Consider the following 25,193-nt stretch of genomic DNA (forward strand, 5'->3'; position numbering starts at 1 on the left):
CGCCCCCACAGGACTTGTCATGTTCCTTAACTCTAGCCTGGGAAAGTCAGAGTTACTGTCTGGTGACCACCAGCACCGCGAGGCATCGGCCCTCCGCTCTGGCCGTGAGTTGGGTCAGTTTGGTGACTGCCTTATAGACCTGTTTAGCTCTCATCTCTGAACAACTGTGATCATGTCAGGGAGCTCCTTGATAAGGGTTGCCTGATAGATAGCGAGCATGCTTGAAATATTAGATAGCCTAGGTGCTTGGGAGCAAGTGGCATAAGCCTTCTTGAGGTGCATCTCTGTTGTCCTACATTGTCTATTTGGACATTGCAGGTCCTTGGCCTGCCCAATGCCCATCATCTGTTCGAGGGTCGCAATGGTGGAGTCCACCTAGGGAAAAGGCTGCCAAGCTGGCACCTTCCACTCCCTGTATGGAAGAGAAAACCTGAGCTTCGGCAAATGTACTAGGTGCTGAAGCCGGATTGGACCAGGAAGATTGGATTTCCCTGACAAAGTCAGGAAAAGGGGGCAGTTTCCTGTTATGCACCGGCATAGCCGAGGGGAACCAGGATCTCTGGGGCTCCTTCTCCCTGGGCCATTCCACCCATTGGCATCGAGCCGCTTGCTCAACCAGAGCCTCAAGCATCGGCCCTGGAGATGCCTCCAGTTCCTGCTGCAGCTCATCCAGTGAGTTGCAAGAACATCCCTCCTGTACAAGCTTCTCATCCCCAAAAGCCTGCAGAGAAAGGATGTCCTCCTTGTAGTCTGAGATGGGCTCAAGAGTCAGACGGGGCAGCCGGGAAACCGGCACAGCTGTGGCGCCAGAGGCTGACAACATGCTTATCATGAGCGACTGTTGCCCCATTACTGCCTCCATAAACTGGCCAATCTGGTTTGTGTGGGCCAAGATCCCACTTGGCTGGTCCCTAGGGGACCTGGAGTGCACTCACTTCCTAGCGAGAGGTGAGCATTCTTCTGAGGGGGAGCGCTGATGCTGCCCTACTCTCCTGGTAGGTGAGAGAAAGCGTCGCTCGAGAGATGGGGAGGGTGACCTGGAGATGTGTAGGTGGCTGGGAGATGGTGCTGTTCCACCTTCAGGTAAAATGTACTACTACACCTTCAGGTGGAACAGACTCAGAGTGGGATCCCCTGCTAGAAGGAGATCCCAGTACCACTACCCTGTTGGCTCTAGCCTTGCGGACCCGTCTCTGGAACTTCCCACATATGGTGCAAAACGTTCTGTCGGTCAAGGCCAGGGCAGCATGTTCTGGTCTGAGGCATGAAACTCAAGAGCCGTACTCGTGGAAGCCTGGTATTGCATGCATGGCAGTGCACATGCTCGGGTTGCATGGTGAGTGCACGCGCACAGGTGTGCACGGGGCACAGGTGGAGCACATATGCGCACGAGGTGAACGATAAGTGCACGGACACAGTATGCACAGAGCTGCACGGGGCACAGATGTGCACCGATAAGTGCACAGGGGTGCAAGGGACACGTATGTGCACGGGTGCATGGGCACCAATGTGCAGGGGTGCACGGATAAGTGCACAGGCACTCGGGGTGCACAGTCACAATCATGAGGTGCACAAATGTGCATGGGGCACGGGTGTGCACGGTCACGGGTGCGCATGTGCGCATGTGCGCGTGTCGCTGCGAGGATGTGGTGAGACACACTTGGGGAATAATCCCTCAGAAAACCTGATTAAAATTTACATTGGGAGATCTAAGCTAACACACAGGGTTTACAGAAACTCTGTGTGCAGCTGGTGTCTGGAGCAGGCTAAGGTCTAATAAAGACCGGTGCTGTAGCTTAAGGTAGGCCGAGGGCCAACACACACACCTCATGTTTCTTCCTGAAAAAAAGAAAACAAAAATGTGAATTACAAGTAAATAACAATAAAGGTTCTCAAAAATAACCAGCAAGGCAGGCTCGAAGAGTTAGCAAGCTGAAAAAAGAGCGAGTAGTGCTCAGTAGTAAGTGACTCAGCCGAGTGCTTAAGGGGAAGTGCCAGTCGACACGACGAATACGAAAGCAGGTGCCAAAATCAACTGAGCCCAGTGATTTTGTGGCCCACACTCATCGAATGTAAACTAGAGTTTCAGTGAGATAAATCCGGGGAAGGAGCAGTCGCCAGCATCTCATGCACAATTAAGGCAACAGAGGGTACAAACACTGAATTTTTTAACTAATTAAGAGTGTTGTAAGACAACAATATAGTTATGCTCAATCCTGATCAGAGGCTAAAAGCAAAAGAGACTTAGCTTCCTATACTCTGCATAGTTATTCAGTACCCAAAGGGGGGGGGGGGGGGGGGGGCGCTGACATCAGAGCTACAGAGGCCTAAAGGTAGCTTTAATATTAAGCTCAGCATAATCCTATCACCTGACGGTGATACTCATTAGTTGATGGCTATTTTCTAATTGAAAGAGAACCACATTGCAAGACAGAGAGACATGGCAGTTGGAGTTGAAACAGCATAGACAGAATCTATGCCGTTTCAAACACAAAACAGAAAGTAAACAAACAGGTTATGTGATGCTACCAATGACAAAGTTCAGTGTCAGTCAGTTCTGAAATTATTGTATCCAGGTCGATTCTGTACATGATCATTCTAATAGGGCTAATTTGCATTGAAAAAATTGGTTCTTGCTGTTGGGATCGTTAAAAACGGGTGTTCGTTTAAGAAGTGTTTATTATAATGAACTTGGCCTGTATTTGTAAAATGTTAGTCAGTTTTTATTAATCTGTTCAATCAATGGCTCTCTCATTTGTCTACTTACTTTGTGATGTTATTGGTAGTGAGTAATAACACTTATTATTCATAAACTGTGCCCTTTGCAGAGTGTAACTTTGAAGAACATCATCTATGTGGATATATGAATTACTGGAATCCCAATGTAAACTGGTACGTAGGTGGAAGTACTATCCGAGATGACCAGTCAAATCTGCCCAATGATCACACAATGAACAATGAGCGAGGTATGGACTCTCTGATTTACACAAACATGGTATTAATACTAAGTAATGAGTGAGAAGTATGTATTTTCCAGCAGCGACTTTATTCTGAATGAACAATGAAACTGCATATTGCACTTTACACACATTCATATTTACATTGTGCAGGTGAAGGGTCCATCCTGTCACGGTCATATATTGTGATAAATGATTATGATCAGGAGCTAAACCATTACCATGAAATAAAAGGTTGCCCAACTTTGGTCACAAATGCTTCAAATGTCTTGTATGGTTAAAGTGGCAACAGCTTTCCCAAACTGGAACTTAGAAATATAAAGTATATTTTGTTTTGCTATGTCTGGCTACATTCAATTAGCTATTTTTGTTTTTCTTTTCCAAGGTCACTACATGTATGTGGATTCTGTCTATGCCAAACACTTTCAGGAAGTAGCTCAGCTCACGTCTCCAATGACAACAACTACGATATCAGGATGTTTGTCATTCTACTACCAGCGTGACCAATCAAAAGGCAACATTTTCACAGTTTTTACCAGAGACAGAATGGGCCATTATGAGGAAATCTGGAAACCTGACATATATGCAAAGTTTATGTGGAAGTTAGTAAAAGTGGATATAAAAGCCCCTCATCCTTTGGCGGTAGGTTTAGGAACTTGTGGGAATTCAGGACTACAGTTATCAATTCTTTAAGAGAAAGAAAACTAAAATCAGTTGGTGACAATTTAGGGGATATTTTTGTTAACCATACTATATGGTAATATTGTTAATACAGTACACTTTTGCGAATCCAAATTGACCAATCCAAACCAAGATATCATAATGAAATGTGTGCACAGGTTTAATGGGTTATGGTCATGGCTCCCATTTGCCCAATAATTACACTACCAACACTACAGTGTTATAAATGGGAAGCACTGAACATAACTTTGGTTAGAGTTGTGTTTACTTACAAAGTGTATTTATTTGAAAAATGAATGAGTACTGCAGCTGTCTCTTTAGGCCATGTACATTAATAGTCCCAGAGCTAAAAATGGCAAGATTAGAAATTTAATTTGTTTTTCCAAGGCACATTAATCCTAGACAACTGCTGCATAGCTCCATCTACTGTATTGTATGGATGTAAGGACAGGTACCTGCAGTGTCACTTCTTTATTTGCTTTTCAAGGTTGTCTTTGAAGTTGCTTTCAACAGTGCTAAGGGAGGCTATGTTGCGATTGATGATATTTCTTTCTCCCCAGAATTCTGCAGCACTGAGACAGGTGGGAGTAATCTTGTGCCATAATGATGAGTGTGTATCAACAAGTTAATTTTGCTTTGTAATTTAGATTTTCAGTACACAAGTTGTTTTGTTTGGATGTAAAAAGTGTTCAAATGTTAGAAATGTGTATGACAACATTAAAAAGTGGATGAAGCCAATGTTATGTAAATATCCACCAGCACAGAAAACTGTTGTAATACTGAAAGATTCTTCAGCAGTATTTTTTTTCCAAAAGGATGTCAAGCAAAGTAAATTTTTTTCTATGTACCAGGCTGTCATACTCTTATTTTGAATTTCAAAATAAGTATTATATAGATTTAACATGTTCTTCAAAATATACCACTGGTTTTATTGTTTTCCACAGAACCTTTCTTTGATCCGTCTGTGGCAAACTGTGATTTTGAAGAAGATTTTTGTCGATACTATCAGGAGCGAACAGAAGGGTCTGTGTGGAACAGGGTTTCGGTGAAGCCTAATGTTTACAGAGTAGGAGATCATACAACGGGGTCAGGTGAGCAAAGAGCATAGGCATCCCAATACGTAAGGGTACCTGTACCCATAAATAACAAAGATGTTCGTGCTCTGCATATCCAATAAATGCTTCTTGCTGCACCGATTTGGTCAACACGTTTAGCAATGTTTTCTTTGTCCACTTTCTGGGTCAAGTAACACTAGAGGCAGCAACATGACATCAAGTCATTGATTTCCCTGACAGACCAAAAGTTGTGCAAATGGGTTTATGAGATACAGCGGTGAAAATCCATAGCGGAGTGCAGAGCTTTCAGTTGCTTGAATAATAAGCATAAAAATAAGACGAAAAAGTTATTTTGTGTGCCAAAGCCTATTAATTCAAAACTGACGATCACAGCAAAAAAAAAATAATACTACATAATTTGAGAATGGGGCATAAACTGAAAACCTTTCCATTCAGTTGAAATTCGTGTGTGAGGACCATTCTGAACCTGAATGCTACGAAAGGAACATGCAGGAAGAGCATCTTGGGTATGAATGCAAGACGAGGCTAAAACTCAATGTGATGCCAACAGTAACAATATTTGCCCACAAGAAGAAGAAAATGTCACACAGCAAAGGCTGACAGCATGGTTTAGCACAACAAACTCATCAAAAGATAGGCCATTGTTGTTGTGCATATTTATCTTTTATATCTGGGATTTATGTTACAACTGTGTCCTTGCCAATTACCATTAAAGAAAATACCCATTATAGCTCATAATGTAATTATCAACCATATTAAACACAATACCTCAACAAGAACTAACGATTCTGGCTTAATTATTCCTAGATTCATGTATGTTTCTGTATTTCAAATCAATTATAAATGTGTATTTGTTATAAGACAACAAAAAAAAAAAACCTTAAAAATCCAAATTATTATTACATTTATTCATATTCTCAAAGGAAGAAGAATAAAGGTTTCATAGTTAAAAACATGTTTAAAGAAGAAACAAAATAAAGCAACTGGCTTCAGTTCAGTATATAATATAATTCAGTTCACAATATAAGTTTGATACTTATTTTGTTGGTGCGATGTTTAAAACAAAGTCTTCTTAACACGGCCGTCCTCTCTGTGGAAGTTGGTTGTGCAGCAGCACAGTGCAGTATCTCCATAAAGTCTGAAGGTGTAGTAATGTGAATGTTTATGTATATAATGCAGTTCAAGTTATGCCACTAGAGGTCAGTAGCACCCTACATACTTACCCTCTACCTAGGATACGGTGGGATCGAGGAAGGCCTTAGACAACACTAATGTGTAGGTTTCAACAGAGATTGTTCTAATAAAGACACTGTGATTAAAGTTATACTCTTGCATCTTGGATCTCGGGTTATTACAGTAGGAAAAAGCTTTCGTCGTTCCGGAGGGAGCCCATCTTCTCCGGGACAGCTTTGAAGATTACATCATTGAGTCTTTGTTGAAGAACTTCAGAGTTTGATGAGTTGAGAGCGATGAGATGTTTTGTAGAAAGAGTGAATCCAGCAAGCAAGAACGAATCCAGAGAGAGCAAAAATCCTTATTTTGAGTTTAAATAACATGATAAATAGGCGTTCCCTTGTACTGTAAACAAGTCCTTGTCTGTCCTTCCATTGGTTCCTAGTATTTGATAGACAGTTGTGTGCCACACAAAAAGGGTGTGTTAGAAATGCAATGTATCCACCTATTTCATTATCAAAGGATTTTACATTTATCATATAAACCTCCTATTTAATATAATTTTAGTTACATTCATTAGAGAAGCATACGAATTTCAGTTTCATTCTTTATATAAAATTACGATTAAAAGTACATAAAACACATCATAATACAATCAAAGGATAATATACAAAAATAGTTATGAGTTTATAACATTCATTTAAAACACAATAAACCTTTCTGGTTTGTTTGGAAACTTATTTAAAATAACTATTAAACTTGTGTCCACAAGTTATGTAAATAAAAATGATTCTTAAAGCATTTTAACTAACTTTTAACAATAATGGTACAACTGCACTGTAGCTTGACAAGTTTTATGACACCTTAGGAGACTAGACAATCAGATAGCATTTTGGAAGGTGAGCTTCAAAGAGCTAACACAGTTTGTGGCCTGTGCCTTTGTCTAATCAACAAGCTTTGAAGTAGATCTGGTTAAGAATGTTCTGGAATTGGTGTTAAAACCCAATCACCACAGCATGTCACACAGACAAGAGTCTGAATTAAACATTTACCATTACTTTAATTAAAATACAATTTCAGTTTTACTCATTGATCCATAAAAAATGTTTTGGACAATTTGTCTTTCAGCAAATGCAATTTTTAACATGACTCATGAAAACATATTGACTCTAATTAAATACTTTGTGAACCTTCTTGTAATGTGTAATTTTTTACAGGTTCAACTGTATCTTAACAAGCTTAGCCATTCAATAAATGTCACAGTATGAAACTTCTCTTAGTTGAAAATCTTGATCAACAGCAAAAGTTGAGTAGTATCTATAGACCATTTCATTAAAAAAAATCTGAATATTGCTAAAGTTCAAACCAAATGAATGAAAAAAAAATATTTGCATATGTAGATCCATAAGCAAAATAAAACTGTTAAAGTTTTTTTTCTGAACAGATTAACTGTACAAACATGCTGTATGGATAATTTGAATTGTTCTGATGTTTTGCAGGTTCATTCTTGATGGCTAACACCAGGCTTATATCCAGGCCAGGCTACGTTGGGCGCCTATATGGTCCTTACCTGCCAGGGACATTGAAGTACTGTCTGAGATTTTACTATGCCCTACATGGGTTCATTAAAACAGACAGCACCCTGGCTGTTTATATCTATGATGAGAACAATGTGGCCCAAGAGAAGGTCTGGACAGTTTCTGAAAGTCCAACAGGCTCCTGGATTCAGGTTGAAATCAGTTACCAAAAACCCATGCCCACAAAGGTAACACTGTTTTGAGCTGAAGTCTATTGGACTGAGGTTTCGAAATTAGGAAACATTCATTGTGTATAGAGGGGAGCTGAACCATTTCTGAAACATTTCTACAATAAAATCTCCAAAACATATATTATTTTATACATTGTAACCAAGTTTAATTATAATTCATATGTAGCTATAATGGACACATTGCATGTAGAGGTGCAATAGATTGACCAAAGCTGAATTCCAGAAGTGCTCTTTGAAAACGTGCAGAAAAATAAAGAAAAACATTTCAAATTAAGGCAAACCATATTAACATTTTAACTTCTTACTTTCTTTACAATATTTGACATTAATTATGACAAATGAAGAAAAAAACAGGCTTAACACATACATTGCCAGGAAAGGCATGATACTTACTGTACAATAACTTTAAGTTTTGGCTCTTTTTTAGGTTGTTTTTGTCAGCATTTGTACACATTTCTGGGACTGTGGATTGGTAGCACTGGATGATATCACAGTGAGTCTTGGGGACTGCCGGATCTCTGCTGGTATGAAAGAATCCTTGTTTGAGTTTAAATTTCTAATCCAGCTTCTGATTCAGGATGCCAATAAAATTAATAATACAAATGCAATCAATAAGATATGCAAGCTCACGAATGCAAGTTTAAAGCAAGCACGGTACTATGAAAGTATTACACAATGATAAGGACAAAATATGATACAATATGGGTATTGGGTGGATAGTAGTTCAGAGGTTAAAGGGCTACTAGAATGCACATAATTTTTGACCTAGAGATGGAACTTGAAACGATGTCTATAAAGCTATGGTTAAAGAAAAGGGTTATTAACCAGGGAGGTCCCTGACTCAAATCCCAGCTCAGCCATTGACTCACTGTGTGACCATGAGCAAGCCATTTAACATCCTTGTGTCTTTCGGGTGAGACGTTGTTGTAAGTAATTCTACAGCTGATGCATAGTTCACACACTTTAGTCTCTGTAAATCTGTTTTTTAGCAAATACCATTGCACCTACAGTATTTTCCCCTTGACAAGAATTTGAACTTAAGATGCAACTGATGAGTTGGTACCTTGGTTGGTCAGCATTTCTTTGGGGATACCTACCCAGGAGAAAACCTTCACTAGCTTGTTGGTGAAAGATCTAGCAGACACAGAGCTGAGTGGGATGGCCTCTGGATTATGCATAGCATAATAAAGAATCACCAATCAGTGTGTGCATCCTGCCACACTCCTATCTAGCGGTCCTGCTATATCTACCCCAATACTCTCAAACAGAGCTTCCACTATTGGCAACAGCACCAGTGGTACTCGTGGGGCGGCTCTAGGGCTGGCCATTTGGCACTCCCTGCAGCATTCGCAAAAACAGCACATATCACCATTCAACCCCAGCCAAAAAAAATGTGTCACAAGCCTTGCTTTGTTTTTGTCCCGTCCCAAATGACCAGATGGGAATAGCATGAGCCAACTGCAATATGTCCTCCCTACAAGGGTTAGGAATGAGCAACTGGTGATGCATTTCCCCAGTCTGGGGTAATTTATCAACCAGATACAAGAGATCTCGACCATTAACCACAGCTGCTTGGTCAAAGAGCTGACCCAGCGCATTGTTACGTCCTTGCTCGAAATCGGAAGTAACGGGACCGGGCTTCCAACTCTGAGTCAGGTCAGTCCTGAGCGGAGGCAGAAGGACCAGGTGCCTGTACTTGCTCATCTGCTTACCCCCCAGAACCTTCACCAACCACCCCCACATGAAACTGATTGGATTCCCCCCATTGCCAGCCCTCATTCTTAGCGGCCCGGCATTCCCGTTTTGTTTTTCAGGGCTTAAATCTACAGCAAAACCTAGCCGGGTCACAGAAGAGGAAAATGTCTCCAATTATTTCATCCTTCTTAGCCAATGGAGGGACTGTGGCAATCACAGCAGCCAACCAATATTTGAACTGTTCGCAGTCCCGCCCTGCCTGGGCACTGGCAAGCGAGGACACAACTCCACTTGTACTCGCATCACTGTCTGTCCAATTTTTTATTTTACTGTAACCTTTGGCTAGGTATGCATTGCCCCAAGAATACATTTAATATTAACCCATCCCGATATTTGTTTATGCCCCAGTGAGATTAACCCTTCTTGTAGTAACGACTAACCACACCCTGAATCCAAGAGAGCCTGGGTTTGTGTACCATCCACTGTCACAGCAAGGACAAAACCCAGAGTGACTGAGGTAATTGAACATTTTTACCTGGGCGGATGAGGCCACATTTCATGGCCTGGCATGTCCAACACTTCAGCGGACCTGTTTCTCGCAATGAAGCTTCTAGGGGAGGCTGGAACACTGGAGCCACCCATGAGGTTCAATGGTAGGGTGGCCGCACAAGACCCCGGTCCGACACCGCAGCAGAGCCGTGGGTAGCCCCACCCTGCCCCGGTTCCTGGGCCAGTAGCTCCCGCTGCCACTCCCATCCAAATACCTGATTCCCTTCCCCCAATCCCTTCACCCGCCATTGGGCAACTTGTTGGGGTGATGCTAGAGTACAGGGTGTTCCTAGAGGCCTGATGGGCATTGGCTCTGCGGCTCTGTATCTTTCCACCAACTCAACCGCCTGGTCTAGCGTTTCGGGTTCCTTGCGTCGAACCCACAGATGAGGTCTCAGAGCCAGGCATTCCAAGAACCACTCCACCACAATGACCTCTACTATCCTGTCCTTGGTCATTGCATCCGGTTTCAAACAGCCCACTGCGTAATCCCGGAGTCGATGTGCAATCACCTGGGGATGTTCAGTGTCCGAGAAGACTTCCTCCCGGAATTTCATTCTATATCCCTCTGGCATGGCTCCTATTCTATTTAGTGGCCACCTTGAGAGTGGGGTAGTCCTTCATGGCTGCAAGGGACAGGCTTCTTGCTGTAGCCTGCACCTCCCCTGTTAACTATAGCAGGAGGTAGCTAGCCCAATGTGCCTGGGGGGCCATTGACCATGGCTTCAAAGACACCCAGGTAGGCATCTGGCTGGTCCTCAGCGTTCATTATTGTTGGACATTGCAGTCTCCTGTCAGGTCCAGCAGCCCCTGTCCCTCCCTGCACTGCCACAGTTTGGAGCAAGAGGTCCATCATCGCAGCAAACTGGGTAGGGTCCATTCTGCTCCTGGATTAGATGCCGTCTTTTGGCAGGGCCAGTGAATCCCATTTTCTGACACAGCGTGTGAGAGGTTGTGGGTGATTCACTAAGACAAGGGAGTCAGAAGTTTTAGTTGAAACGCAACTGGCGTATACTAACAATGCCAGCTGTTATATACTGTAATTTATTTTACTTTTTATATTGTGCATTGCCAGAGAATAGTGTTGTTTGTTTTGAGTGCATAACACATTTCAAGTTGTTTTATTTTTCTGAACTTGTACAGTATTTTGGGTTACTTGCAATAAAATACATAAAAATAACTTAGTATATGCTGGCTGTTATATACAGTACATTGTTTTACATTTCATATCATGTGTTGCCAGAGATTAGTGTTGCTTGCATTGAGCGTATAACGTATTTCAAGTTGATTTAATTTTCTAAATTGTTCAATATTTTAAGTTACTTATAATAAAATAAAGGAAATATAAATGTTATGAATCTGATCAAAATCTGAAAATTTTTTTTTAATGCATTTTAATTCCAGCCTATAAGGCCACAAAAGGTGAACATTTTGAAAAGGGGTGTAGACTTTCTACAGGCACTGTAGATAGATAGATAGATAGATAGATAGATAGATAGATAGATAGATAGATAGATAGATAGATAGATAGATAAGTGCTGGGACAAACATCTGAGTATTCGAACAAATATTTTTTGACATGTATTTGGATACAAAATTCAGGTGTTCGTATTCACTAGAAATTACAAAACAACCTTGCATTTATTTACCACCTCGTCAAAACTTGTGCTACAGTTTCAAACATGGCAAATGAAAAAGACAGCAAAATGTAAACAAACCAGACTATGCACATGCAAGCATACTGTTCTCTATGGAAAGCTATCTGGGTCAAAAAATGCGTTGTGCTGCTTTAGCGCGAATGAGAATCTCATGACCAGGGAGCCTAGTTTTCTGCAATAAAAAAAAAATACAAAAATTCTCCAATAAAAAAATGAAAAAATCTGCAATTAAAATAAAAGGCTCTGCTCGCTCTTGTTCTCTCCTCTGAACACCCACCCTGAGCACAGAAAGCTGCAGGCTTTTATACCAGTGACCATCTCCAGACTAGCAGTAAATTAATCAATTAATTAATCTGGAGATGGTCATCTTCTGCAACGGATTTTTAATATTTATGTGTTCGACAGCAACTCTGTCTTTAATTGAGCCGCTGCCGGCCATGCATTTTCACAAGATGGCAGAACTGCTAACAAATCGCCCCTGCCAGACCACATCCAAACTAACAACAAACAAAATGGCATGTTTTTAACTAAACACAACATACATTCCAATCATACCAAAACATATTCGCTTTAAATAAACACAACACCATACATTTTTAACTCCTATTACATAGTGTCTTTAAAAACAAAAAATACAAAACACCCATTCTAACACAAAAATGATATATATATTTACAAGCAGGGCACAGCACACCTGGCCCCAATGGCCACCTCCACCTTAGTCGCAAATTCCTGGTTAATGTTCCAGCCCAGGAACAGGGGCAGCAATTGGTCCATGGGTGGCGGACATGGTGGGAGATCCTCCTCCCATGCTAACACTAATAGCAGACAGGCTGATCACGCACAAGCTGGCTCCTCTGGCCAAGGCCATCCTGACAGCCGAACTGTGGTGGTCTCCATAGCTGGTGGCTTCCTCCTCTGAGGCTTTGGCCACAGTATCATCCGCAGCGAAACTGCTGCTGGTGGACCCCACAACTCCTTGTGCGGGGATGAGCATGCATCCCCGGGAGGTGTCATGCAGGCATCCCTGGGCGGTGATGTGCAGGTGACCCCGGACGAACAGGCACCCCCGGGCGATGACGTGCAGGCGACCCCGGGTGAGGACAAACAGGCATCCCCAGGTAGTGCAACTCCGCAGCCCTTTGTGGTGCAGGACAGGGCAGGAGCGGTCCCTCCGAAGGCGACAACAGCAGCTGACCCTCGGGGGGGCGACTGATGCGGCTCTCCCTCGGTCACTGGAGACACGTATGACTTTCTTCCCTTTGACTCTGGACATGTGGGCTTCCCCCTCTTTGGCTGCGGATGCTCAGCCTCCCCCTCTTGGGCTCTGGATGCACCAGCTTCCCCCTATTGGGCTGTGGACGATCAACCTCTCCCCTCTTGGGCTATGGATGTACCGGCTCCCCTTCCCTTAGGTGATGGACGGTCGGGCTCCTCCCACTCCAGGTCCATGTCTGAGTCTTCGTAGACCTCTGCGCACATGTCCTCCTCTTGCCCATAACGCATTTGTGTACCACTCCTCCTTCTGGGGTCCTGCTTGCGGGTGGCGGCTCTTCCAGGTTCTCCGGGGTGCCTGGTCCTGGCTCTTTCAGGTAGCCAACAGCTCTCCCTGATATTGGGAGAGGCAGATGGCCACTGTGTGCCCAAATTCACCACAACCAGGGCACCACTCGTCCACAACATAGCCCTAGCAGATGGTCTGTGGTACTCTTGCAAGATATGCCAGGGCTCGTGGACAGCGAAACATCAATCTTGTCCCTCAAGAGAGACCTGGCAGACTTCCCCCTGTTGCTGCGTCTGCTGTTGCATGTACTGCTGCTTCCTTCCCATTCTTCCCACTCTGGACACCACGTGTGACAGGATGGTCAAGGGTTGACGCTGACAGAAACAATGCAAGCAGGTACTCAGGTGAAAAGCGTTCTGCAGAGCCATTTTTAATAAACAAAAAATAAATAAAATATGTTAATAACAAAAACACTGCTCACAGAGCAAAAATAAAAAGTTTAAACAAAACAGATCTCAAACACAAAACAGTTCTGTGCTGGTGCTTCCCAGCATGAGTAGCACTTGTTTTCTTTTTCTTTTCTTTTTACTTTTGTTTCAGATCTTCTCCGCTTGCTCCAGACTAGCAATACATTTATCAATTAATTAATCTGGAGATGGTCACCTTCTGCACAGGGTTTTTAATATTTGTGTGGTCGACAGCAACTCTGTCTATAATTAAGCCGCTGCTGACCACGTATTTTCACTTGATGTCTAGCAGGGACGAACTGCACACAAATTGCCTCTGCCAGGCCACATCCAAACTAATAACAAACAAATGGCGTGTTTTTAATTAAACACAACATATATTCAAATCATACCAAAACTCATTTGCTTTAAATAAGCACAGCACCATACGTTTTTAACTCCTAATACATCGTGTCTTTAAAAACACAAAATACAAAACACCCGATCTGACACAAAAATGATACATGTATTCACAATCAGGGCTTTGTCCTGCGTCTATGTGCAGGGCTTTTTTGCTGCCCTGTTACAGAAGTGTTTAAAGTTAAATTTCAGTTTTTGTTTGGTTTTGTTCAACTACAATAAGGCACAAGTAAACCTTACGTTATTACTTTATGAAGACATGTCTATGGCCACTGCTTATTCTGAAGAAACTGCAATGGCAAGGAATTAAAAAAAAAGTGGCAGAAGTTGCGCTAGCCTTTAAAAATTTGCATTGGTAAAAAGCATACCATCTCAAAATTTATGTTTTCAACCATAACATCTGCATATTTTATCAACAAATATTATTTTCCAATGTAATTTCAGATTAACAAAGTCAACATGCAAAACAGTACACACTATAAATAATGGTAGCAGAAATAGACAAAGACAAGTTTACCATGAAATGTTTTCTTTTGAAAATCCCTCGTTCATGACATAAAAATCAGAGTTGTAGAACATGTACCAATGTCTCTGTGGGTAGTTCTCCACATCATAACTATTTACAGCTTTGCTGTTTAAAAGTTCTTTAAATTCAGTTGACTTTAAAGTAAAAAAATGTATATTTATATTTCGGGAATAAACAAAACAACGTTTAACTTGAACTGCTATTTGGCATCCACTGTTTTGTAGTTAATTCACTGGCCTAAAGTAAGTCCTACACAATGTATTCTTTACTCCTGGGATATTTTTCTACTTTAACATGTTACATATTGTATTTGATCTCTGCCTGCATTCTGCACAACATAATGGCTTTTATTACTTTTTTGCTCAGTTGAGCTCTTGCAATTAGATGTTTGATCTCGAAAAAGGAATTGGCTTCATGACAAAATGTCCTTTTTGCGAAGGTCTAATCTTCTTTCGTCAGAAAAAAATCTTTGTTCATGAGGCAGACATTTTTTTTCAGTTTAAAAATAAAAACCCCAAAATTTCATATGTCTTTAGTAAACCATGACATGTCTGTACAGTGGTGCCTGGTGGCCAAAATTTTGGGGTATTCACACCTCAAATGTAGCTGATGGGGTGGGGTCTGTGGGGGTGGTGTCCAGGGGGCCGACCTCAGTGGTAGATGCACTATCTAGTGAATCTGTTTCTTTCTGGAAGTGATACAAAAAGTTTGCTCTGCGATGTCTTATCGTGGCAAACTTTTCAATTACTTTTTTATTAAAGTCAGGAATGTCAGTCATCATGTCTTTTTCTATTGATAACATGGCTAAAGCATTTGATCGTTCAGTTTTCATACTGTTTCTCAAGATCGTTTCAGTGTTGAGAAGCACCTTTCTGCCTCTGCTGTAGTCACTGGAGAGCTAATAACTATCTTCAGTAGTTTTGTAATTTCTCTGGAAATGTTTTGTCCAAGTTGTTATATATCATCAGTTCAAGCATACTTAATACATTTTCAGCACTTTTAGTTTCATACACTGTTTGTAATTCAATGCATAAAGAGGCATTTCCAAGCACTGGATATGCTTGAACTGTTTCTTCTAGTACACTGTCTGGGAAAGCTACCTGATACTCATCAAAATGGTAACTCTGCAGCAATTTTGCAGCAACAAGGTGCTTTCTGAAGGCAAACAGTTCCTTGGCATGAAAGATTATGATGTCACAAATTTTCAAGGCAGCTGTGTCACAATCTTCAATGGTATTTGGGCCTCTTCTTTTTCGTTTTGGTGGTTGGTTCTCAGGGAGGCTGGATTCTAATGTTCCAACAGGATTTTGTATTTATTTATTAAGCCATTATATATTTTATATTTATTTATTGGCAGAAAAGACTGATCTAATATTTAAAACCGTCTAGAAAAAAATAAAAAATAAAGAAAAAAGACCTGACACGGATCAACAGGATTTAAAAAATATATAGAATATTATAAAAATAAAATACACATATACTGTACGCTATATTTAATAACTGATTATCCTAAACAGGTAGCGGTCGGTACTCGGTAAATTAACAACATAACTGCCAAATGCAGCAAGAAGCACTGCATAAGAGCAGCAGCCTCGGGAGAAAAACAGGACAAATGGCGCGAAATAAAGGCAAATTTAAACTATGAAAACAACAGTACATGTGGAATGTGAAATCAAATGTGAAAATAAAGATAGACAAAGATAGACAAGAACAATTCTACTTTAGATACTTTTCTGTCATGGGTGTCAAGGCATTCAAAACCATCTGGTTTTACTTTTTGAAAGACACCACCGGCGCTACAGGATTTATTCAGTGCTGATGAAGATAAACCACTTGTTCAGTATTTTAGTTTAGACTCCTTTTAAAAGTATTTTTTGTTAGTGGGGGAATTTGTGACAAGAAACCAGTTAGATACAGATAATGGCTTAAGACCTCCCTCTGCATATTCCATTTCTGTTAATTTCATACATAGGATGATATTATGACCCAGTCTGACGCTACAGCTGGCACAGAAATAGTACATGTACTCATATTTCCAATTTTATTTCTTTATGTGTGTGGGCTCCTGTAGCAGGGCTGTAGGAAAGCCCTGCTTAAATGCATTGTGTTGTTTATTTTTAGAACGGTGTCTCCCTCTACTCCCTATATCGTGTTATTTTGTGTTTGTATTATGATTTATTTGTTGTACTTATTTATATATGACTCAAAGTGCCGCGTTTTGTTTTTGTTTAAGTGTGTTGTGGCAGAGGTGAGGGAGCAGCTACTCCTCTGCCAGGAGTAATTAAATAAACGCGTGCAGATTGTGGCCAAGGGGTAATAAAATAATTACTCTACTAGTTAAACCCCTCGGCCATGGTATAAAAAGTCTGCTACGCTCTCTGTTCCGTGTGGGTATTCAGAGGGCGAGACTGCGAGACTTAAAGGATCAGTGAAGGCAATTGCCCAGCCTGACCTGGGTTTTGTTGTTTAGTGTTCATAATTTATTTTTGTTTAAATATTTTGTTCCTCTCTGTGAGCAATGTTTGTTTGAATATTTTTTTTTTTGTTCATTAAAGTAAATGGTGCAACACGTCCTCTTTTCACTGCAGTACTTACCTGTGTGTTCTGTTCCTGCTTCTGGCCTGACGTCACTGTTCAGTGTCATCCTGTCACAGCCCCCTTCTGGCGTCAGGGCCCCAGGCATTTGCACGGGTGCTAATGTCGGCCCTGGCTATTATTTGGCTATTTGCTAAGTTGCTGTGACGTGACAGAACGTATAAGCTAAACACAGAGCTAAACAAGTTCCCAGAGCACATCATAAACACTTGAACAGAATTATTAGTAAAACGTACTTTTCTTTTATGCTTTTTGTAATGCAACGTACGCAACAGCTGCTATCATTCATTTTAAATGTCAACAAATGCAAATTATTACAATAACTTGAGAGAGGCTGTTGCTGTGACATTTTTTTTAAGCAGAACAATTTTAAAACATAGTAGCATTGCAGCTATTGGCAAGAAAACAAGAGAATGTTTCATTCAACAATGTTACATTGTCAGGCTAGTTGCTGCACTTTCTATCTCCTGAAGCATGAACACTTTCCTTTAATCTTTTTAACTTCTCACAGACGCTACCATTTGGGGGCACCCCTGGTGAGCTGTCCCTGTCGCCCGACCCCGCCTGTGACAAAGAGCAAAAGAATCCTAGTCAGAAATCTCCCTGCCTTAACACGAACAGTGTGCACTGAACTGGATGGTTTGACAGTTAATTCCAGGGTCAGTGCCTTAATGCAATAGGCGATGTGTCAGTCATGGATTGGAGGAGACGTGATTGCACTTGCTATCAAAGGGGGCGTGACTGAAGGTATATCTGGGAATGTGGCTGAGCGATCTGTTCCTTATTTGTGGTTGTGAAAGACCTGTAAAGGATGGTAAATGCTAAAAATAGCTAAGTTTTTGTTGTGTTGTACTGTCTATTAATTGTGACTCTTATCATTCATAAAGGACTAAATCTGGGAGCTGTCACTATTTAGCCAGCATCAATCCCAGACTGCACTGCAATACTGTTTCACTATTACTGGACAATTCACCACTTACACAAGGAGCACTGTTGGGATTCGTGACCATGTCTGTGTATAGTGTGTGTTATTATTATTTCGGGACTGAACCCTGTGGTTTTGGCTGGCTTTAACATCACATGTATATTCAGTCCTACTATTTAAATGAACAAATAAAGCTATGTTTTCACCATCAGAACTTTTGTTGGACTGTTGTTATTAATCACTGCATCTATACCTGAGCACTACAAACAATTTTTCCACAATTGTACACCGAACCAGTGTGCTTCTGTTGTGTAATGTTTATGCGACGGCAGTGTAGGAGCTGTCAAAATACTGTAGCGTTGCGTGCAAATGAAGAAGGCTCACTCAGGACATGCAGGTTCTCGAATTCGTAATTTATTAAGCCGGGACTCTACACTGGGCAAGTAAAAGCATGCTGCTTTACCAGCCATGGTACACTTACAGCTGAGCAGCTGAAAGTCCAAAGCACACTGTTTTGGCCGTGTGCTACATCCAAATACGTGAAATCTCTGGTTCCTTTATAGTCCCGCTTCTCTAGCTCTCCTTGGCTGATTCTTCTGCTCTTCTCTGTCTCCCTATCCTTTTTACTCTAGCAGCAGCTTGTCTCTTCATCTCAGCAGTAGCTCAGCAGCAGCAGCCCGCTACATATCCCTGTGTCCAGGGCACCAGCCATCAATCCCAAGTAGACATGGCTTCCCAATCTCAATCCTCTGATTAGTTGTAACATCTCGTCCCCTTGGTTTGTGTTGGTTGCAAGTGGGTACCACTCTCACAGCAAGCCGAGCCCCTGATTGGTGGTTATTCTCCCACTTTGAAGGTATACCTGGCAGCAATACCAAAATTGACTCGGTGTCCCCTGGGACACATTTCCTGGCAGTGTAATTTCTTAAAGGGGCTCAGAGACTTTGTCCTCCCATGAAAAGTATGGTCCCCAAGTGGGATCTAGAACTGGTATTGCGGTTCCTTATGGGTCCCCCATTCGAGCCCATGGAGTCAGCAGAACTGTGCCCTGTTTCCTTGAAGGTGGCGTTTTTAATAGCCATTACGTCTGCCAGATGAGTAAGTGAGCTTCATACACTGTCCATTTATGACGCATGCATGGCTTTCACAGGAAATGACTCGCGGGTAACATTACGATCAAATCCAGCCTTTTTGCCAAAGATGGTATCTTCATTCAAGATCAACAAGCAAGTGGTTTTGGAAACTTTCAGACCTCCCCCGCACGAGTCAGAGGAGGACTGTAGACAGCACATGCAATGCCCGGTTTCGGTTTGTTACCTAGATAGGATGGTGTCTTGGAGACAGTCCAACCAGTTGTTTGTCTGCTATGGGTCCTGCTCTAGAGGTCAGGCCCTATCGAAGCAATGTGTAGCGCACTGGGTGGCAGATGCCGTACGCTTGGCGTATGAACAGACGGAATTCCCTTTACCAGGGGACATTATGGCCCATTCTACTAGGGGACATGCAACTTTGTGGGCTGTCCTTCATGGCGCCTGCTTAGATGGACAGGTATGTACATGGATGCATACCCTTAGAAGTCATGTGGGCTCTGAGGCTATTGCCGTGAGGCTGTGCTGTTGGTAATCTGGATCCACGACAGCTTTGGTACAGCTTCCCATTCGGTAATGGTTGTCATTCCATTGAAAGGGAACGTTAGGTTATTACCATTACCCTTCGAGGTCGTGTCCCCAGCTGACCTCTGATTTCGAAAGAAAATGGCAATACGTTACTATGAGGATGTCCCTCTTCAACAGGAGGTGGGAGGGACTTCCCCCTCACAGCAGGGCCCTGATAGGGTAGCTTTTTTATATATGCTCAGTGATTGACGGTCAAAGAGGGCTCTTTCCTTTTTGGTAATGGTTGTCATTCTCTTTCAGGGAACCAGGGTTATGGTAATATAATATTATACTTAATTAGGTGCAAAAATTCTCATAACTGGCTCATTGTGGGGCTTTTTGTTCTTTTGAATACAGTTCTTGAATACAGTGCTCCCTCACCATAACGCGGGTCTCGGGGGACACACAATATAAGCGTTATAACCGAAGAGCATTATAAATGGGGGAGGGGGCTGGGGGCTCTGTGGGATACATAACACACACATCTGACTAAAATACAAAATAAAATAACTCCCTCTCTATAATGCACATATAGTGAAGCAAAAATGTAACTCTCTGTGAATTAACCATAAATAAAGCACCATGTAATCAATGCTATATTTTTTTACAAATTTATTTTTTAAAAAGATAACATTCCCACTCGTGGTTCATTTTAATTGGCAGTTTTTAAACTATAAATCATTTTAAATAGGAGAAAGCCTGAAAACAGTCACATCTTGAAATCCATAGGCAGATCTGGCATGAGAAAATAGAAAGACTATGAAGGCTGAAAAATTAAGTATTTTTCTAAAATTACTAAAGATAATCATGGAAATTCCAGAGTTCTATATTCTACAATAGAAACACTGTTGTTTCCTGCTGCAACTTCTACCTTGCCAGTTGCCTCTGTTGCTTTTTGTCAAGAGCTTTTATTATTATTCCTCTCTTGAAAAAAACAAATCTTAACAATGATAACAACGTTCTCTCTAATTACAGCCTTATATCAAATTTGCCTTTTTTGTCAAAGATCTTGGAGTGGGTGGTTGCCTCCCAGCTGCAGGCACATCTAGCTGCAAATACTATTTATGAGAAATTCCAGTCAGGTTTCAAACCATTTCATAACACTGAGACAGCTCTTGCTCGTGTCTTTTTAAATGATCTTTTATTGAACTGTGATGCAGGTTCCTGTTCTTTATGGATTTTGTTGGATTTGTCTGCAGCGTTTTAAACTGGTTCCAGTCCTGTCTCACAGGACGTGGCCAATGTGCTTCTGTTGGGGGTTGTTCATCCCATATTGCTAAGCTGACCTCTGGACTACCCCAGGCATCTGTTTTGGACCTTATTCTTTTTCTGATCTATATGTTACCATTCGGTGAATTGATGCAGATAGGGGTGTTGGTTTTCCTATGTATGTTGACCATATCCAACCATACATTTCTGAAAGTGATTTGGATTGACTTTAATCTACGTGCATTGTTTGCTGGTGGAAGGAAAATTCCTCCAGATGTCAACCAGGTCAAAAGTGTTTAATAGTGCCAGCTCTCTAACAGATTGGGGATTGGGCTCCCCGTGGTTTCTGTCATTGTTAAAATCCATAGTGCAGTTAAAATCCCCTCCCAGTATGAGGACATGACCAGTATCACATTGTCCCAGCACCTGACTCGGCTTTTAAAATAAATAAAACTCACTCCCACCCAACAATAAGAGCATAAATATTTACTAAATTAATTAAACAAAAAAAGCCATCATATTTTACCTCTACTTTTAAGAGTCTTCCTTAAACAACTTCATGTATTGCTAAGATTTCTACCTTAAAACCTGGAGAAAATAAAACAGCCACCCCTGTACTGACATTTGAGCCATGATTAAAGCCCCCCCCCCCCCAACTCAGACTGCCAAAGAGACTGGCTAGTGCAGTCTGAATGCATCTCCTGCAATAAAATCATGTTCACTCATTTACTATTTAAAAAATCTAATAGCTGTGCTCTCTTATCTAGTATATAGTTTGCACTGACCGGTTTGGCTGGCCGAGATGTCAGAGAGCTGCGAGGTGTCGGAGAAATTTCGTCTTCGCCCACCTCGTATAATGACATCTCTTCATCCACCGATCCCTCTGCCTCTACCGCTGCTGGCTCCTCTGCCACCGCCGACCCTCTGGGATGAGAGGAGCCACTCGGCACAGGATCCTCCTGGTCAGCATCAGCCGATGCTGTTGCTGGGCTGTGTTGCCCAGTTCCAGACCCTCTGTCTCTTCCAACTGCATTCTCTGAACCACTCTGGCCCCCTCCCCATTACCACTACTGCTACCACTCGGACTTGCTTCTGATTTAACCAGGGCACGCATGCTTGAGGTACTCCTGTTCTCCACAATGAAAACATTTCATTATGTCTGTACTTGCAACCACTACACAGCCCCTGCCTTTAATGTTAAAATACCATGCAACAATGATCAGGGTCCTTCAGAAGCACAAAAACCTGCCTTCTGAAAGACATTACATGTTTCATTTCTGGTACCTTGTAACCGAGTGGAATTTGTTTAAAAGGCAACATTATTTTGCCATATCAAGAGAGCTCTCTCTCAACTACAGCATTATCAATAAATGGGGGAATATTTGTAAGACTGACTTTAGTCAAAGGTGTAGATAGGGGATTGACTCAAATTAATGATCCAAACCCGACTGACTTTCCCACTGCCAACAACGTATCTTTCAAGGAGACATCGGGGTCAGGTATATACCTGAACCCGTGTCTCCGAGTCAGCCCCCCTTTCCAGCGAGTGGGAGCCCATCCCAGAGTGCACAAGCTGACTTAAAAGTTTGCAGATAATAAAACAAACTCATACAGAAAAAAAACAAAACATATTTATTTATATATTTATTTAAACTATTTAAAAGTTACTGATACAGCTGACCGCTCGCTCCTTGCTCACAACCCCCTCCCTCAGTCCCACAATATATATAGAGAGAGAGAGACGCTGCTCTGTATATATTTAAGAAACTCACCATGCGAGACTTGGGTGAGGGATTTTCTGTTTCATTTTGTGAACTTTTTATTTTGGCTCTGTGAGCTGTGTTTTTGTTTATTTTTCAGTTCAGCTCCGAGTCTCCTTCCTACCTCCTGGCCATCTTAGACACCCGGCTATCCTATCACAATGGCATACACTTTATCAAATTTAGAAGATATATTTAGTAACATTACTTTGTAATAAGTGTTCGGAATCAAATATCCTTTGAATCTGAGATGCATTGAAGCAGAAAATGACATGGAAAAACCATTCTACAGAGATGAGAACAGGAATGTTTCATAACATTGTATCACAGGTTATCTTATCCTTTTACAGATGGGTTTCCCTGCCCTCCCGGTGAATGTAACTTTGAAGTGGATAACTGTGGCTATATGCAGGATGAGAAAGACAATAGTAACTGGATACGAAAAAGAGGTCAAACCCCAACATCATTTACTGGACCCAAAGGAGATCATACAACAGGGGTAGGTGAGTCAATCTTTACAGATTACCTTATTTTAAGACTAAGTAGTTGCAATCATATCTCAAAAAGTTTTAAAAATACTATTGTTGGTAGATTATTACCAGACCCAACCAGAACCATTACCAAACCAAAACATTAGCAGAAATCCCAAAACAATGGCTTTGGAACATATATTGTGCAGTGTCTAATATGGTGGCGAACTGGTACTGTTATAGTCCTATGGTATGTGTATATGTTGAACCATTGTAATACCATTGATATGTCAAAATATAAAACTACTGTGCCAATGTTGTAAAGTACAGACCCACTGCATTACTATTGCTTTGCCATTAAAGGTAATGAGCTGTTAATTCATCACCTAATGCAGATGTATTTATTAATTTATTTATTTAACCTATTTTAGGGTACTACATGTACATTGAGGCTTCCCCTATGATCTCTGGACATAATGCTCGCTTACTGTCAAATGCGCTACGAGGCTTCTTGCATCAGCAGTGTCTGGTGTTTTACTATAACATGTATGGTTCTGGGACTGGCCTGCTGAGCATCTATTTAAAGAAAGAAGGACAGAGAGAGGAGGTGTTGCTCTGGAGGCGCAGAGGAGAGCAGAGTATCTCTTGGCTTAAAGGCTTGGTAGAGTACGAGTGTGATAGGAACCATCAGGTCAGTAGCCTAGAATAGGTTTCAGCACGTTGAGATCGGTTTCTGTTCTCTACAAGTAATTGTTTTTAAAGTATCTTTATCAAAGGAAATTAGTGTTGTGTAATCATTGATCACAAGTAGCACAATATGAAAGATTATTCAAACAAAAATGATTCGTAGGAAAAATAAATGTAAAAAGAGTGCTTTTTCAGTATTTTCTTTTTTTCTGCTTGTATTATTTTAAAATACCTTAGTTATGCTACATTTGTGATTCATTCCTTTGTTCAAATGCATACTTTTATTTAGACAGCAGTAGGTGGTGCAGAACTAGAAAATAGCAACTTATGCACTGGTTACTATTGAGTTGAACGTGAATCTTTATCACTGTTCTTTTGTTCCTGAAGACACTTGAGCTTTCAGCCTGTTAAGATGATATCTCCAATACTATTTATTTAAGGGTTTGATGGAAACACAAGCTGTTTTAGCTGTTTTATGTGACTTTAATACATCTGACTTTTGTATGATGGCACTCAGGATTGTGTTCATCAATAGAAGGATAAATGCAGTCAGTATCTCCTGCAGACAAACCTGTCTCACTGCCAAGCTGGAATACTCCCAAAAAACACTTATGAAATCATGTTAACAGGCAATTCTGTTGCAGTAGACTATCAAGTTGAAGGATGTTCTCTGGGACATCTGACCAAAGATATACAGTGAGCAAAGATATACAGGATGGTGGCAGAGCAGCAACTAATACTAAGCAGTGCATCTTGCCATTCTCTATCCGTGTATTGTTGCATCAGCCACAAAAAACACACAAATAAATGTCAAAGTAAGGTGTTCAGATTATTCTTCCAGGGATCTTTAAATATTTAAGATGCACATTATCTAAAGCTGTCATGGGTTAGTGAGTGAGAAGAGTTTCACGTCTTGGATGTTTTTGTTTTAAAAAGAAAGAAAAATAAATGCCAGAGCATCATATGGTTATCCTTTTTGTTACTTCTGCTGCAGATTGTCTTTGAAGGTGTTCGTGGAAGCTCAGTAAGAAGTGATATTGCGATAGATGACATTTTATTTAAAAAAGGACCATGTAAAGGTAATCATTTTTGAATACTTATTTTATGAAGAAATTCTACTTACCTATGTTTATTATACCACAATTCAAGGTAAAAGGACAAGCATTTAGTGAGCTTTAAACACATTTTAATATAACAAAAAGCAAAATACACAATTTCCATTAATTTAACAATAGTCAAAAAACAAACATTTAATTTAAAGTATTTTGTTCATGACAAAAGTATTGGCACCTCTGCTTTAGTGTTTTTTGTGCCCTTCTTTTGCTTTTATTACAACTTTCAGATGTTTATGATCATTCTTAACCAGTATGTTACATCTTGTTGGTGAAGTCTTGGCCCATTCTGACTCACATATTTCCTTCAGCTCAGACAGATTTGAA

The 25,193-nt window shown here is 41.1% G+C and overlaps 1 protein-coding gene across 2 annotated transcripts in view; it reads left to right on the plus strand.

The window, feature by feature from the left end:
• Nucleotides 1–25,193, plus strand: part of LOC121299090 (MAM domain-containing protein 2-like) — a 56,367-nt gene that overhangs the window by 16,519 nt on the left and 14,655 nt on the right. Inside the window, exons 5-13 of one of the 2 annotated variants that reach the window (XM_041226616.1) lie at nt 2,829–2,966; nt 3,343–3,599; nt 4,126–4,219; nt 4,583–4,729; nt 7,387–7,652; nt 8,083–8,179; nt 22,948–23,100; nt 23,499–23,758; nt 24,749–24,833. In XM_041226616.1, the coding sequence (XP_041082550.1) occupies nt 2,829–2,966; nt 3,343–3,599; nt 4,126–4,219; nt 4,583–4,729; nt 7,387–7,652; nt 8,083–8,179; nt 22,948–23,100; nt 23,499–23,758; nt 24,749–24,833 (1,497 nt within the window). Of the gene's footprint in view, nt 1–2,828; nt 2,967–3,342; nt 3,600–4,125; nt 4,220–4,582; nt 4,730–7,386; nt 7,653–8,082; nt 8,180–22,947; nt 23,101–23,498; nt 23,759–24,748; nt 24,834–25,193 lie in introns of those variants that run through there. The other variant, XM_041226627.1, reaches the window with a different exon arrangement.

Source organism: Polyodon spathula, chromosome 2 (assembly GCF_017654505.1).
Source record: "Polyodon spathula isolate WHYD16114869_AA chromosome 2, ASM1765450v1, whole genome shotgun sequence".
NCBI lineage: Eukaryota > Metazoa > Chordata > Actinopteri > Acipenseriformes > Polyodontidae > Polyodon > Polyodon spathula.